Source organism: Seriola lalandi, unplaced genomic scaffold (genome assembly GCF_002814215.2).
Source record: "Seriola lalandi dorsalis isolate HSWRI2012SDOR001 ecotype SW California unplaced genomic scaffold, Sedor1 jcf7180002054797, whole genome shotgun sequence".
NCBI classification, from domain to species: Eukaryota; Metazoa; Chordata; class Actinopteri; order Carangiformes; family Carangidae; genus Seriola; species Seriola lalandi.
Genome location: NW_019525350.1, coordinates 380147 through 397203, shown reverse-complemented (window position 1 = coordinate 397203; position 17057 = coordinate 380147). Strand labels below are relative to the sequence as shown.

The 17057-nt window shown below is 39.5% G+C and overlaps 1 protein-coding gene across 1 annotated transcript in view; it reads left to right on the top strand.

Moving 5' to 3' along the window:
* Positions 1–456: 456 nt before the first annotated feature.
* The window catches only part of ryk (receptor like tyrosine kinase), a 40015-nt gene continuing 23414 nt past the window's right edge, over positions 457–17057 (top strand). The window contains exons 1-2 of the mRNA XM_087179215.1: positions 457–1135; positions 16861–16982. Of these exons, the coding sequence (XP_087035341.1) occupies positions 925–1135; positions 16861–16982 (333 nt within the window). The 5' untranslated portion in view covers positions 457–924. The remainder of the gene's footprint in view (positions 1136–16860; positions 16983–17057) is intronic.

Sequence of the window (17057 nt, the reverse complement as noted above, 5' to 3'; positions counted from 1 at the left end):
TTCTCCAGACTGACTCGAGTTTTTTTGTGCTGCCTTCACTTAACCTCGGAATTTCCGCCGTTGTACGTGCCCTCCCTGACGTTTGGAGTGCTGATGGTCGAATATTAAAAGCCAAGTGAAGTGAATATTTCGACAGCTTATTGATACCGGATTCACGTTAACCGTATTAAATGTATCGACTTGATTGATACTATATGACTGAATGAGATATGGTGGTACCGTTGCTGGTGTACAATCATTGGTGACAACTACTACTAACTACTAACATAAGTACACAATAACAGTAATGTAGATATAGGTATAGATATGGCTTAATCTGACAAATTCAATTAGGTTTTTTACCCTTTCTGGTTGGTTAACGTATACAGAGATTGTAAAATATTTCCGACAGTACCTAAAGGCAGCATTCCACTCCTGTTAGGAGCAGTGAGCGCCCCCGCTGCCCCCCTTCCTGCTCCGAGTGAAAACTGAGATAGTGAGGAAAAGGCTACGGGAGGAAAGACCATGGAGGGAGAAAGCTGGATGTATTAGCTAGTTTGCTACTAAGGGGACCTTCTTTCCTTCTTTCACTTTAGCCTGAAAAAATACAAGCGTCTCAATGTGGCGGTATCCGGTGTGTATTTTATGTGCTTGGAAAACGTCGTAAATCTCCCGAACGTTCAAACATTGAACGGCAGTCTGACCGCGGACGGTTAGCACAGCCCGACTAAAGTTAGCCTGCCCCGGCTAACTTAGCTTCTCTCGGCTAGCAAGACAAGACAAAAACAGGCTAAGTGGAAAGGGAGTTAATGCTACAAGTGGCGCTGTGGCGTAAAGTAAAGTAACTAGTAATGTTGCCTCCTGGGATTAACTTCAGATACGGATGAGAAAGAATTTGGCGACCGGGGAACACCGAGAACAACTGTGAGCCAGAGGACCACTGCTATGTTGGGGTTGATTCACGGCTCTGGCAGCCCGTCTGAGTCCCGAGGTTGGCCACACTCGGTGCTGTGGAGGCTTGGGGGTTTCTTCTTCCTCCTGCTGCTGGAAGGGTCCGGCTGCCTCGCCAGCCCGAGCAGCACCGTAGGCGTCAACAACAACAACCATCCTAGCGTCAACATATACATGAGTGTGGAGGAGGTGAAGAAGCTCTTGGGTAAGAAGGCCTCCTGCATGTAAAGCCAGCTGTCTTCAAACTTTGTAATCAGTGTGTCTTTCTGTGTATGTGTGTGTGGTGTGTGTGTGTTGTGATGTAGCTTGGGTGCCCCTTACATCTATATTTTCTGTTTTAAAACTGTACTGAAGTCTGGTGAAACATCACATCTTAATCTGACTATGTTTTTAAAAGCAGTCATAGTGCTACATAGAAAAATAGAACAACTTTATAATTTGAGTTTAATTCCACTGTATGTTATTGTAAAGTTAACAATAATGACTTAAAATGGACTACATGTGCTGCACACATAATCAGTTACGTCTTTTGATGCATTTGGTGTGCTAATTGTGTGGTTAACCAATGGTAAGTGACTGTTGAAGTGAAGCAGTAGCCTTGAGGCTGTAAAAAAGATGAGATTATGTCTTTACACAAATTCAGTAAGGCGTCCAAGATACTGATCTGAAGAAAAGTCACCCTTACTGTTGTGAGTTGCGAATTTATCTTGGACACTGTCTCTGCATTTCCTAACATAATGAGAATATAACAGAAGAAAATAACATGTCTTATTCAAAAGGCCTCATGCTGTGGGCGTATAACAGATTCATGCCATTCATGCAGTCACAAAAATAGTAGACAGCTGGGCAGTAATTGGCTTTTATGAGCTCTCCTGTAGATACAAGAATGACTACATAGACGAAGGTGGAAAATTAGACAAAAATGTACATGTCACGAGTGGATCTTTAATTTAAATAAGTGATTTACTTGGTGAACAGTAGATATCACTAAAAAAATCCCCTCCAGCAATAAAGTCAAAAGTTCCGTCATTAAGAAAACAGACTTGAAGCCTGAAGCAGCTTTACAGTTGTGGTGTGTTTCAAATTTGGGCTGCATCAAGAAAGATATGCTGATACATCTCCAGGAATATTGGAAAGGAGGAAAGGACTAAACCATACATTTAAAAACCACAACTAGAATGGGGTCTGTGTAGTTGAGTGTCATTGTTAAAGTCCACTGCAGGGAGGTTATGTTGGTCCGGTGTGTTGATAGTGATGTTGGGTTGAATGATGTAGCTGCAGGGGATGCACACAGTTGTGTATTGTTTATGGTTTGTTGTCAGGAGCAGCGTGGAGTTATATGTAACCGTCTTCGCCTCATTGAAGCCGTTAGTGTTTGAGCCATACTGTTCACAAAGACTAAAAAACACGCCAGACACGCAAAATAGATAAAAATTGTGCTTTTCTCAAGTTGTTAATTTAGGGTTTGCAGAAAAAAGTGTTGAGGGTGCAGTTTGAAACTAGTCATTTACCATGCGATGACCATTGCACAGTCTAATGAAGGGGTTGAAGTGCTAATGCATAATGTCTTTGTAAAGCGAGGAAGCCCATGACGCATGAATGAATCGTCTTGAAGTAGCATCAGCATTTTTGCATCAGATGTGATTGCAGGAGTAGGAGTCAGTAGAATCTGTTTAATGTTGTCCATTTATCCTGGAGAAAGTATCAGCTGGCTCTGAGCAGGAAGTTGACTAACCTCCTCCCACTGTATATGCAGAGTTGTTCAGTGCCAGCCACCATACAGAAGCAGCTGGTTTGCTTGTGACTTGGTGTTGGACCTCTGATGATTTAACTCAATCATGAGAACCACATTTATGTACATACACGGCAAATATACCAGATACTTTTCCATGTGTTGTGGAGTGCTACATGCACTGTAACAATGCTTTTAAAATGTGTAAACAGGTAAACTGGATGATTTTTTTCCCCCTGGCTTTTTGAAAAGAGCATCAAAGTATTACTCATTGTGCTGTATAAAAACATTTCAGCTCCCTTTCCCCTCTATATAATCTGTCTGGTGTTAGACCGTAGGCTGACTCTGTCCCTTTTGGTTCCTCTTGTTCTCCATCACTCTATAGTTAATCTTCTCTTGCCAGACCAGGGCCTCTCTTGTGGTTTGCCTGAAACCTCACTTGGTCATATGTAGAAATCTCTTAATGTTTGACAACTATGTGTGCGGAGCTAAAAGTATGTGTGGACAGAAACTTCCATGAGGCAGTGGTAGGAAAAACATGTTGGAGGGAGATGAAACTGGCATCAACCCTCACTGTGGTGATAAGCTGATGGAGAGTCTCAATGCAGCTTCATGAAGTCAACCAAGGTTTGCTTGTGTTATTAAACCAGTTGGTACAGAACAGCTCTAGTTATAAAAACCTCAGATTCACAAATCAATTGAATAGACAATGAACAATTATGTATATCGTGCATTTATATTTTTTTTCCTGAAAGAAAAAACACTTTTTACTCTGTTTGATTTGGCATGAAATTTGATTCGGCATGCATCACAGCACCATATGGCAAAGCCTTTGGAAGATTTGTTTTCCCTGCACTGATTTCTGTGTGACACACAATTTTAAAAAGTACACTTTACCAGCCCTGCATGCATACATGCTTTAACGTATATGCCTACAACTTCCTGTTGACAAAAAAGGAATGTAATCTTCTGAAATTGTTTTCCAAACCACATCGAGCTTGTGTCTGTTAACATTTTTGGGAGTTTCTGGAAAGGCTTGTATTTACCATAAGAGTGTCCGGTATACTAAACATTGCTGTCCAAGTGTAGGGGCTTGGACTGGATGATGTTCTGATTTTACTGCTGGGGTATTAGAAAGCCACGGTATATTTTGGCATATTTAGCCTGGTTTCTTAATTTATTAAGATGGCAACAAATAGTTTTGTTTCGTGTTCAAGCTTATACTTCAGTACTTAATTTGTGATTCATAGCATGGCATGTAGGTTGGATATGATCAAAAGAAAAGCAGGGTTTGATGTAGTCTCATATGTTGTTACCTGTCGTTGCAGGGGAAGCACAGGTGCAATTACCAACTAATGACTACCAATTAATGATGACTGGTTTCCAAATATGTTTCCCTGTAAGCCATGCCAGTGAGTCAGCGTGCACATGACATGTCATATAGTAGGAAAAGCACGGGTTCAAAATAGTGCTGAATGATATGCAAAAAAAAAAAATCATATATGGGTTATTTTGACAGATATTGCGATATGAGTCACAATCTTAGTGGGAATTGTAGTATTTGCATTTTGTTTTGACTGGAAAATGATGATGATGTGATTTTTGTTTGTCTTTACCAAACAAGCATGTTCCCTTGATTTGTACGCCAGGGCATTTCTGTAGCATCAAAAGAAAAATGGCAGCTCCTGTGACTTGGATGTTGGCCACTTGGCCATGTTGTGATTTCAACAATATTTCAATTAATTGTTCATCCTTAGAGCAAAAGCTTCAGTTTCAGGGTCCTGGTGTCGACCTTTTCCACAGCGGACATTTTGTGTTGTCACAATAGGAAAATCACGGGTGTGTCTGATAACATTAACAATGGCTGCGTTCCATTTAAGTGTAAGCCGTGTCACTCAGCAAGCATGCACAACAATGTTAATGTTATTAATCATACCTTTTGCTTTTCCTGGTTGACGTGTACAAATGTCTGCTGTGAAAAACGTATGTTGTGCATGCTGGCTCACTGTCATCTCATGGCTTTGTGGATCACTTGAAATTTAAATTTGTCTTCGGCTAGTGTCTGCTAGACAGGAGTTGACAATTAGTGGTAACTCCTGCTCTTGATTAACTGAAATGAAATTCTTGACTGTTGTCTGGGTAATTTGCTGGAAGCATGCTGATTTACAATCAGTCTAAAATGGGTTCATCCGAAAATGAGCAACTCTTCATATCATTATGGTGGTTTTAAATATAGACTGGTTTGTCTCTTTTTTGCCATTTTTAAAAAGACCAAGTGAGTTGTAAATCTTTCTCTAGATTAACAATCTCAATGCACAGCTCGTTAGTGTTGTATCTTTCTCATTAGTGTAAATGACTGACAGCTGGTACATAGTGACCAGTAGTTGTGATGTTCCACCTTAACTATGAAGCACATCAAATAATTGTTTTAAGCTCATCACCTTAAAAGACTGAATCATTACCTGTGGGTAGCTGTGAAGCAACTCTTCCAGTTAGATTGTAAAGTTTAGTTCATGTTGAAACTGTTATAACAGCACCACACCTGACTAACCAGCAGTTTATTATTTCCTTAAACGGTCACAATATAATTTTTAATTATTATTATATTTTATATATATATACCTATACACAGACACACACTACATTCAATAGAAACGTATCTTGTTTAATGCTGTGCAGGCCTGGAGTATATAGACATCAGAAAATCAGAAAAATCTATCAGATAATTCCTCAGCCATTTTTAACCTTTTAAAACCTTTTACAATCCTCTTGAAAGTTTCTTGAAATTTACTGTCTCCATATCCTCTATCATGTACAGGATTTCTGTTAATTATACATTTTAACTACTCGGTCATAAAATTGTATTTGCCAATAAAACCTAGAGACATTATTGTGATGGGAAAAACATATCAACAAGTAATGTAGTCTTGCTTTGGTCTCGGGAGCAGATGGACTGTCTGTTCAGGATTCTTTCATTTTGATAACTTTACCAAACCACCTGACTCTCGAGGGGTTGCTAAGGAACAGGAAAACGTCATGCCTGAACTGAAGCAGGGTTTTGCATATACAGTGTGTTTATCTACGGATGAACTCCAGGCAGCATCCCTGATTGTTTTTGCACATGAGTAATGAGAAGTGAACTGTGTGTCCAAAAAAATCCCACTCCACACATGCATTCCTACCCTCGGCTCCCATATGAGCTGTGATTCAAAACCTGCACCCCTCGTTTGAATTGTCTAAAAGCTACTACTTCAAATTCAATTACTCAAGCCATACTTAACTCCAAGCATCGGTTTCTGCTGGGGGGCAGTTGAAAAATCCTAAGAATCCCTACAAACTTTTCTTTTTACAAAACACGGCTCGTTGTCCTGGTATGAACCAGGACAAAGAGGGGAGGAACTGCTTGTGATGGGTCAAAAACTGGCCAGGCCTCACTTTTTTTTTTTTTTTTTTTAAATACAAAGCTTTGTCATTGATCCAAATTTCATTGTGTCTATTTGTAGATTTCTAAAGGGAAGGTTAGTGAAGGTTAAAACAGGCGGTATGTGGATCAGATCTCTAAGAAATTGCTTTAAAGTAGGAAGAGAGTCTTGGACTGGAATTGACATGTACAATGTCCAATGTTTCCTCTAGGGTTTTTTCCAGCGGTAGTGTTGGTGTGTGTTAAACCATGAGTGCGCGATGCCAGACTCATATTTATGTGCGTCGGTGGAGGAGTCTTAAAACGTCTTTTGAATCATTATAGATAGGATTCTTCATCTTCACCTTGTCGTGTGTCTTGATTTACCAGGAGCTTGTAACACTGTGGAGGCCCAGTTCACTGAAGTGATAAATGTGAAGCCTGAAATGCCTCAACACCGAGAATTACTTGCACTATTTTCATTGAACATAAATAGAAAATAGATAATATAAAATAGATATAAACAACCCAGTCTTTCAGACACAAATAGGTACACACAGATAAGTTCACAGGACAAAGTTGCACAGTTGTCTAAGTTTGTACCTCTGAATTTGGCACCCCATATGATCAGTATCTCAATAAAACCTTTTTGATATGTTTGTGCATATTTGTGCTCGCACCTTTTTCGAGAAATTAAACATTGCATTTTTAAATTTAGGCATCAGCATCCCATGAACATCCGAATGACTCCAAAGTAGTGACCCATTCGTTTGCACATTTAATTAAGTCTCAAGTTATGACCAGTTACACAACTAACTAAATTGTGATAACTCGAGAAATAACGAAGCACAGTTTGTTTTGCTCTCATAAATGTGCACAAAGGATTACAAACGGATGAGAACACTTTGGAGTCATTTTGTCATTAATGGGGTGCTGACATAACAGACTTATGCTTAAAGATTTAAAACTTAATCTTCTAAAAAATGGTTCAAGCACAAATTTTTATTTTGTGTGCATAAACTGAACAGTTTTATTCATATCCTGATTAATTGGGGTTGCCAACCACAAAGGTGCAATGTTTGCATAAGGTTTGGTAGTGTAACCTACCAGCGGCGTGCGGTGACTTTTATAGATAGGCAAGCAGAGCCAAACAACCAATTACACCCCCCAACTGCACGCCCTCCAAAAAAACCACCATCAGTGTGTGCGACTCAGCTGTTTACAACAACAATGAGAAACATATGGACCAGACTGAAACATACCTTTTCATGACAGTATCAGTACCAAATCTTTTTCTTAAATCCAGAGCCTGTCCTGTCTCATTTTTTTTGGTGCAGCCTGTCTTGGCTGGATATCTTTTAACTTTCTGGACTCCTTCCTGGCCGAACATGTCTTGGGGTTATTCCTTAGAACTGACACTAAACATATCAAATGTGCAGCACAGAGGAAAAATATCTAAAAAAAAAAAATCACTTCAATGGAAATCTTCAAAATATTTACCATTAACTGACAACGCCACACTCCAGTGAAAATGTGGAATCCTGCATTTTTCCTGCCTCACTTCCTGACTCATCGTCTGGACTCTAGCTGGGAAGCACAGGGGAGATGTGGGAACTTGTGGTCTTGATGAGTTGTAGCATTTATTTACTGACAAACAGCCTAAAGTGAACATACATCGCACGACCAAGGTCAGAGCTGTTCTGCTAACTTCTTATTCTCTGCTCCAGTTGCCAGCCTCACTGCTCTCTGGGTGGTGGGAGTGTGGCAGGGCCTCCCTTTGTTTCATGCTAGCATCAGTCAGTCAGCAGTTGCGTTTCCTTGTGAATATTCATGAACCACGTGAAATCTCAGTGGCAGCGCTCAAATGCACGCAGGAAAAACACTGGAGAATTGAGCCTTTAAAACAGCAGAAAAGATTGATCACTTCAAATGTCTTGTTTAGTCTAAAACCCACAGATATTCATTTCTGGCATTTATACTTGGAAAATGACTAAATGCGTATCAAAATAGTTGCGGATTATCATTATTTTTATTGATCGGGTATTATAAAGGTTTTACATCTCCAGGTCTATTTTAACAATGGTTCAGTGCAGTATTAAAATTTCTGGGACAGTTATTGTCTAATCAGTCAAAGAGACGCTGCTTCACCAGACCACGTACATAAGGCCAGTGACTCAAGCTACGTGGTTTTACGGGCTTGAATAGCTTTCTTTCTCTCTCTGTTTCCTGGCATTCTGACCATTCACATGATCATTTAGAAGATGAGGAATGAAGTAAAAATACGTTTTTCTGTACATTCGGGACGTTATTTGCTGTCTCCTATAATAATGAGTTTTTTGAGCCCAGTTTTCCATGGTAGAATCAGCAGTGGTCTTGTTCCCGAACACATTACTCTAAGGAATTTTTCTTGGTGGAAAGTACGCTCTAAGAGAGTCTGTTTTCTAGTCTTTGCATGGCATGCTTACTGTTTCCCTGGTCTTAATGCTTACTATAGTACTGCAAAGCAAAACCATGGCTCCCCAGTCTTCAACCAAAATTAGCATTGTGTAGACAAAATAAGCAGTTCCCCATTAAGTTAAGTTTTTCCAGTGCTTTTTTCTGAGTCTGAGAAGGAGAAACATGTTTTGTGCAGCTACAGTTGTTTTCACTGAGACAAACTCCACCTGGTAATACCACTACCTCACATGTTGAAATCTCGAGGAAAAGCAATATTTTTATTTCACTGTGACTTCCAAGTGGGAAAATTCTAGCAATGTGGTCATTTTTTCCACTCGCCCCAGTCATGTGACTAGGTCAGAATTTGGCGTAATTCCTCTGGCCGAGCATGCGTATATGCAAAATAACCAGGTCTCTTGAAAAAAAATGTGAGTGTGTAAAACCGTCCATGTATTGCGAAGAACCAAGTGCATGTTGGATAACCAGACTTACCCCCCTCCCTCCAAAGAGCTGAAAGGCAAAGCAGGGGCTTTAAAAAAGAGCCTGTGAACAGTGAAGAGTGATTGGCAGCAGTATTCATTTCCTTCATGCCACTCTCCAAGGATCCTGTGGTTGAATAGGGGAGCCCCTGCTTTCACATCTTTTGTCTAAGAGCTGCAGCACTCAAAGGAGATTCTGTAAAGCAACAACCCGTTTTATAAGTTGCTACCCTTCTGTTAAAATCAGAATCAGGAATATGCTATCATCTTTTTTTGTTCTTGTGTGTTCGTTTGGCAGCGAATGTCAAAAGATATTGAGCTTTACTGCTAGTTGTTAGAGTTATACGTGGATGTAATTTTTGCTGTTGTGTTGTGCAAATGAAGAAACATTAGAAGCAGTCGATGCTGAATATTTCCAAGCCTTCTCGTTTTCTGAAGCATTTCTAAAATAGGAGGCACATTTTGTTTGGACATACACTTGGCTAATCTAAAAAAATATTTGACCTTGAGTACACAGCCCAGACTTTCACACTAATGCGTTAACTCACAAAGCTGCCCATGTAAAACAGCATCCTAAAATAGATGAGTAAAGTTGTGTGTGAGACCTCTTACATGACCCTTTAGTCGCCTCGAGATGAAATCACTCTGCCACAAACAGTTAATCATTTTTTCTGTAAACCATTTAATATTTGTTGAGTAAACTAAGGAGCCTCTTTGAGCAACAAATAAGCATCAATGAGGTGCCTATAATGGGACGACGGCAGACAGCCTCGCTCAGATTCCTTTCCCTGCCTTCATCCTCGTCTGCCCTTGGGGCACTTCATGAAATAAAAGAGGGAAATTGATGTATGGTCTCTTTGATGTGAGTCAAAGAAAACCACAGAGATTGTGACTTAATGTGTGTTTTTTCTTCCAACTGTAAGATGCTTTCATATGTGACTGTTTTTGCATCTCCTGCTGCTGTTGTAGCCTAACTAAATGTCTTTGGTCAATATGTTTGATTGTGCTGTCCTCAGTCTGTATTCTGCATCGTTATTGTGCGTTGCTTTTCATTTTTTTGTGGAAGTAAAGCATTATGGGAAAGTGGTTTTCTGTACACTGAAGCTTGACTATGCCTAACCTACTAAGGCATTTAGCCTGGGCCATCAGACAGTCCTAACATGGGGCGGAAAAAAAAGATTAATTATGATATATGATGCACCATCAAGAATTTGTTTAGATAGGTGCTCTTTGCTCTTAGGAAGATGTAAAATATAGCACTGATAAAGGCTAAAAGTGAAAGAGACTTCACATTAATGACCTCCACAGTTTTTAGACCCCATGCCTGCAGACTTTCTGTGGGACAAACATGTCTGCCAACTAACTGTGAGCTGCGATGGCATGTCAGGTGATTTCCTGCTGAAATTGTTGACCCAAAGCCTCATATTAGAGTGGATGTTGTTATAGCAAAGGGTGGCTATTTGAGAATTCAAAGCCAAAATTAAATTTCCTCGAACATCACTACTGTATACCTTTTTTTGTTTCTGTAACATAACATGATATTTTAAACAAGTATATTGGGATATCTTATATTTATTTTATTGTTTGGTTGTTGTGGAGCGGAGAGTGGTGTAGAGGCTTTACATGCTGTACCATAAGATTTAAAATAAATAAATAAATAAATACATTTCAATAAATTTCATGATTTTTTGTTCAGATGTTACAGAATGGTTTGGGCTTAAAACGTGGTACACTTTGAACAAAAGCTAGAGTCTGTTTGTTTGCTGAAATAACAAGTGAAAGCACATGCTCCACATTACAGACAGCCCTAACTTCTATTGGAGATGGGCTTTTGTTTTACAAAAAGCAAGTCTTGTGTTCATTTAAATCAGCACGTATAGCATTCCCATTCTGAATTTCGTCATTACCCATCAAGTACAGTAAATTGAAAATATGCCAACCTGACCGAGCTGTGTTTCTTCTTCTTGTCAAATTGCTAAATGCTTGTTTCCCCAGACATGCTGGTCCGCTGCGTGCTTTTCTGATGGTAAAACTCTGGTGGCCACGAATGACCTTGCTTTTTTAAGAACGGGGGCAACAATAACAATAACATTGTTCATTTTCCACCGTGGCTTATTTTTACTTGTCAGCTGACGGACCGAAATGCTCATCACTCTGCACAGATTTTTTAGCATTGAGCTATTTTACATGATGTCTTTTTCAATCATGGACCAAAATCGGTCTCTTCAGTTTGTAGTTTTTCCAGTGCGTTTGATATTTTAGACCTTGAGATCCTTTGTACATTACCACCACCACCACCACCACCAACCCCCCCCTCCCCTTGCCTCATTCATGCCTGTGGATTTGTGTGGAGTTTCCAGTTGATAGAGTTTCACGCTGGCCCTCATTTTCTCCTTCCTTGGTTAGTGTGGCCAGTATCTTCCCGATGAGAGGCTGGAGGGAGTGTTTATCTCCTGAGCGCTCAGGGATGGAGGCTTTGGGAGGTAAAGTGTCGACTGTCCACACAAGGGGGTCTTTGTTATATCTGTCCTGGACCTTGCCACCTGGCCACTGCCACCTTTTGTTCTCCTCTTTCAAAGTCTGCATCGTGCTCCATAGCTCGCAAGAGAACACTGCGTGTCAACTTAAAACTTTGTAGAGCCAAAAGTGAAAAGACAAACTTAGATTAATTATTCCTGATTTGTTGCTGTAATTTATAATTTTGTTTTGACAGATGTAGATGAAAGGAATAGCCGTTTTCAGTGCATTTCTGAGACATATTTTTTTCTAATGTGATATGTGAAAATGTTTATGGCAACAAATTATTCGTGTCACTTTGAGTCTCTGACCCTGTATGGAAAATATGGGAAGGAGAAATGAGCGAGTAATTCTCTCTCCCTTCTCGCAGTTGAAAGAAGTGTTGATGTGCCCTTGAGCAAGGTACTTAAATTCTGATCCAGTGGAGCTGCTCTGTGGCCAAAGGCAGAGGACTGATTGTACTGGGCAGCTCTGAGGTATAATGTGTTTGGTACTCTAGGAATGTCAGTAGGGTGTTGAGTGGAAAAGAGCATGTGATTCGTCCGGTGTTAAATCCCGGTCAAGCAAAAGTTGTGCATCTTTCTTAATTTCCCGCCTGAGTAGCTTCTGATCATTTTCATCTTTTATAGTGACTCAAATATGCTTTTAAAGGGCTGTGCCTTCATATCTATGTCAGAATTCATTCAACTATTACAGTTGTTGGACTCTGCTTGATGCCAGACTATTTAAAAACTAACCATGTTGATCAATGGATGAAGCACCATCACATCATTGGTTGTAGTGTGTGTGCAGCGCATTTCTTTATCCACTGTTTCTAGCGAGCATTAGGGCGCAACTAATGATGATGATTATTTCATTGTTGTAGAATCAGCTGTCAGAAAATAATGAAAAATCTCGAAGTTAATGACTTGAAATGTATTTTATTGTATTCTTGGAGTGAACATGCCCACAGAAGGATAACAAATGTATTTCATAGCTGTTAAAACTAAACAAAACTGTCATCGCAAACAAAGCATTTATTATTTACATTTAATTATCCAGTTCTTTCTCCCACTCTCTCTTGTGACTCTCTTGACTACTAATAATAATACTACTAATAATGTTAATAATAACAGTAATACTTATTATTATTATTTTGACACAAATGGAGAAACAAGCCAAATGTTGTCTTGATATTGGCAAAACAAAAGATTGGCAGAAGCTACCAGCGATCACTCTGAACGTTGTAGATCACCGCGATCATCGTCTATCGACTCAACCTTAATCATTACAGCGACCAATAGCTCTCACAAAGTAGTATAATACATAATGTGACATGAATATTCTATTAAGACAGACTCTAAAGAACTTATTTTGTGCATAATTTATACTACTTTCACAACCATTAACATTACTATCTAACTGTTTTAATCGTGTCCCTCATTACTGTCTTTAATTTAGGTGTCGCTTAAATCGGGTGTTCCACTTGTAGGACTAGAATTGTTTTTAAATGCCTGAGACTGACGTAATTATGGTGGAAATCAAATGGTTTTTTGTTTTTTTTCCTGTACAATTTTAATCCTAATAATTGAAGCTGTGCAACCATGAAAAGTTATATAAGGACTCCTCTTCCTGCTTTCCCACTTTTGCACAACATCCAGTCTAATATTGAATCAGCTGGCAGTCACTGGCTGTAAGGAAAGCCACAGGTAGTTGTTCCACGTCGAAGCAAACACCAACAATGAGTAACAGAAACCAGCGATGCACCGCCTACAGTTTTTAGGGCCTCAGTTCAGATTTTTGTTTTTGCAGCAGTACAGTGTGTGACCCGTCGATCAAGACGCATTGCTGATTTATGATGAAGAATTTCATCACGTTTTTCTATAAACAGTGTCACATCATGTAATTGTGCATGACAAACATAAACTGTAGCGCTGATTTTTACAGATGGTTCTTATGGCTGCATGTCACTGTGGGCCAAGCCATGCATCACGATAGCCAAGGTTTATCCAAACATAGCTGTAGATGTTAGTCTGTGCTTAATCAGGGCTTGACGCTTGCTTTTTACTCAAAGAACACATCTGCTCCTAAGTTTAAAAATTTAGGAGCGCATAAAGAACTTTATGGCCGCAATGAAAATGTATCAAATAATGTGTTTTTCCTTAATAAAGGAATACGAGGAGACATTTACAAGAAAGTTAATTAAATTTATTTGAATACAAATAGTACACTGTTTTAATTATTTCTGCTTCAAACTGTATTTATTTGATAAATATGTAATTATTTATACTTTTAATTGCTTTAAACTCTATGTATAAACAGAATGAATGGTATTAACACCTATAATGAAGTTCTTAGTTCTAAACGCCAAAAAAAAAAGAGGCTGCTTGCATATACAGTGCTGCATACATGTAACATGAAGTATCAATATTTAGAAGTGAAAAATATGGTTAAATAAAAGATGTAAATGGTTGTTTGACCAACAGAATTTGGTGTCATTTAAAAGTAAAAAACACTTTTCGCAATTTAAAGCTTGATGATACATTACAGTAACCATGAAGCAATAACTTTGATATATAATCTATCTGTGTTAAATCCTGAAAGCTCAAGGGAGCTCGAGTTGAGTGATTTCAGACCAGCGCAGGTGACACAGTGTGTTCTGCCCTGGCTATTGTTAATCACTTGACACCAGCGGAGAGGAATGGAAATGTCCAGCAGGAAATAATCCCTCAAAACAAAATGCTGCCAAGTTATTTTCCCCTTTTGAATTTAAGAAGTTTGTTAGCATTAGGGAAAAAAAAAAAACATCTGCATCTGTAATGGCAAACAGCGTGATGGTGTAGTGGGGCTCTTTTTATATGTTGTGACTAAACACTAAACAAATAGGAGTCTTGTTTACAGGCACACCTTCTAGTAATGCTGTTTCCCCCATCCCAGGGATTAAACTGCAGTGCACGGTTCAACTTCCTTAACCTCAGGAACCACTTATTCCCTGTCCTCAGTCTGTGTACACTGACAGGCTCCTGTTGCCATTCCTCCACTTTCCTGTTTTTGAAGTCGTTGCAGTCTGGGTGGATGGCTGAGGTGCTGTGGGAAGGACAACCTTGAGCACACTGGTCCTCTTTGGGCCTGCATGCCTGGTTGCATAGTTTAATTGGTATCAAAGCAGTGTGGCCACATGTTGAGACAAGGGAGGCACACAGAGTTGAGCATGAGAAAGGCAATTATTACAGGACTGAACTGTGTGGTTGTGTCTGTGCCTGTCGAGTGCCTGCATGTATACCCATTAGAGCCAGTGCATGGAATTAAAAGGGGCAATATGAAGAAAATATCACTTTTTATTATATTTTATCACAATTAAACACATGTATCTCGCTATGTCTGGTTCTTTTTTAAAGCTGTGCTGCATACAAGTACTAACTACTGTTAGTTAGTCCTTCATTTTAAGCCCCTAATAAGATTAAGATTAAATGCCAAAAGTAAAAAATGAAGAATTTTGTGCACTTGTTTCATTTCAGCTCAGTGCGAGTCTGTACAGCGTTGTGTGTGTGTGTGTGTGTGTGTGTGTGTGTGTGTGTGTGTGTGTGTGTGTGTGTGTGTGTGTGTGTGTGTGTCTGTCTGTCTGTCTGTCTGTCTGTCTGTCTGTCTTAGCCCTGCACTAAAAGCTTTCCAACAGGTGTTATAAATCCCTCTAAAACCAAAGATGGACAGGCGTTGACCCCAGACATATGAGTGTCAGGCCAAATTATCAGCGGTTTTTAAATGCACACAATCTGGCATCAGTGGTGAGGATGCTAACAGCTGTTAGCTGATTTTACAGATACACACTGGTTTATAGGAAACACTGGAATTTATTATTGCTGTGCTTATACCAATTAACTTAAGAGATGAAATGATTCGTTGATTAATCAGTTATTTGATCTTCATAAAATGAAAAAATTAAAATCAATCAATCAATCATTGAGTCATTTCTCAAGTAAAAACACCAAAACATTTTTGTTTTCTTATTATCATTTCACAGTATCTCAAATTACTTTGGAGTATGATTGTTGGTGTGACAAAATAATTTGACATGTTCGGCTTTTTACAATGTTTATGCGCATTTTTCATTATTTTCCTGATTTTAAAGATCAAACAATTGATAAAGTAGTTGGCAGATTAATCAATAATTAAATAATCATAGGTTGCATCCCCTATTAAACTTTTGTTACTGACACATTAAAACAACTCTGCGTTTGACAAAAAAAATCTTAACTCAAGCTCCACTTTCCTACTTGCTTTTGTTTGTTATTGCTTTGTTCAACTCCCCAAATAAATGAACAAACTGAGTTTCCCCTATAAACGTTGTGGAAAATACCAGTTAGTTTATCTTGAGTTGAGATTCATTTTGTCAAACTACTATTTCTAAGGTTTAAAATCAACATTTAATTCTACATTTATAGACCTAAATTTAATTTCAACATCTGTTTCGCTGAAAATGTACAAGGGGCAAACTCCTAATTAATGGAAAGGAAAGCCAGCGATCTTACTCTTTGGGCTTGGTTAAATACTAGTTTACATAATACCCCTTCCCTTTCTGAGTTGGCAAATGGCTGGGAATGTTTTTAATTGAGCCAATGTGAGAAAGGTCTACGAGCCAGAGCTCTGCGACAGCCCGGGGGTATTGGGGGAGCCTGGGCACATTCTTCCCCTCTCTTTAAACTAGATACTCGGAGACCGATAGACGGAGACCACTCTGCCAGACAGACGCTTTCAAGGACTGATCGCACTGCCCCCGGGCCAGGGTTGGGGATTTCACCAGCACACATTAGACTTTGATGACGTTTTAATGCAACAGGAACCCAGTGGAAAAAAAAAAAAAAATGTTGTTTTGGTGAATGATAAAGAAATACCACACACACAGCACCAACGTGTGAGGCTGTCTGTTGTTCACGTGCTTTGCATTTACTGAAGACTGAATGGTTGAGCAGCTTGTGGATGTCGTACGCAAGACCACATTTTTTTATTTTTTTTTATTTTATTTTTTTATCTGAGGCATCCGACTCCCTTCTTCTAAACCCCTCCCCTGCCCAATTTAGTTTCCTGGATAGAAAATCGCGGTCATATTTTGGATGTTGTCTCACTTGAACGTTTTGAAGTTTTTCACTTGGGCACTAAGAGTTCTCAAGTACTAACAGATGTGGTTAGTCAGTCTCTCTTATTGAGGGGAACCCCCACCCCCCCCCACCCCCTCCTCCTAATCCAAGCTGGCGGTTTAAGTGGATATTTGACCATTTTTTTTCTGAGGCTCTCTCTTTGTGTGTGATTAGAGAATTTGTCCTTTCATGTCCGGTGATCTCAGTATTTTCTCATCAGCTTGAATTTTTATGTCCTCTGCCCTCACACAGGTCTGGATGCAGAGCTTTACTACGTGCGAGATGATGTGGTGAATCATTATGCGCTGTCCTTCACCCTGCCCGTGCCCAGCGAGACCAACAGCCTCCACTTCACATGGCATTCCAAGACAAAAGTAAGGCCCGGCATGAGGAATTATCGATGAATCACACCCGTACTCGAGCACGCACGCACGCACGCAACCGAGACG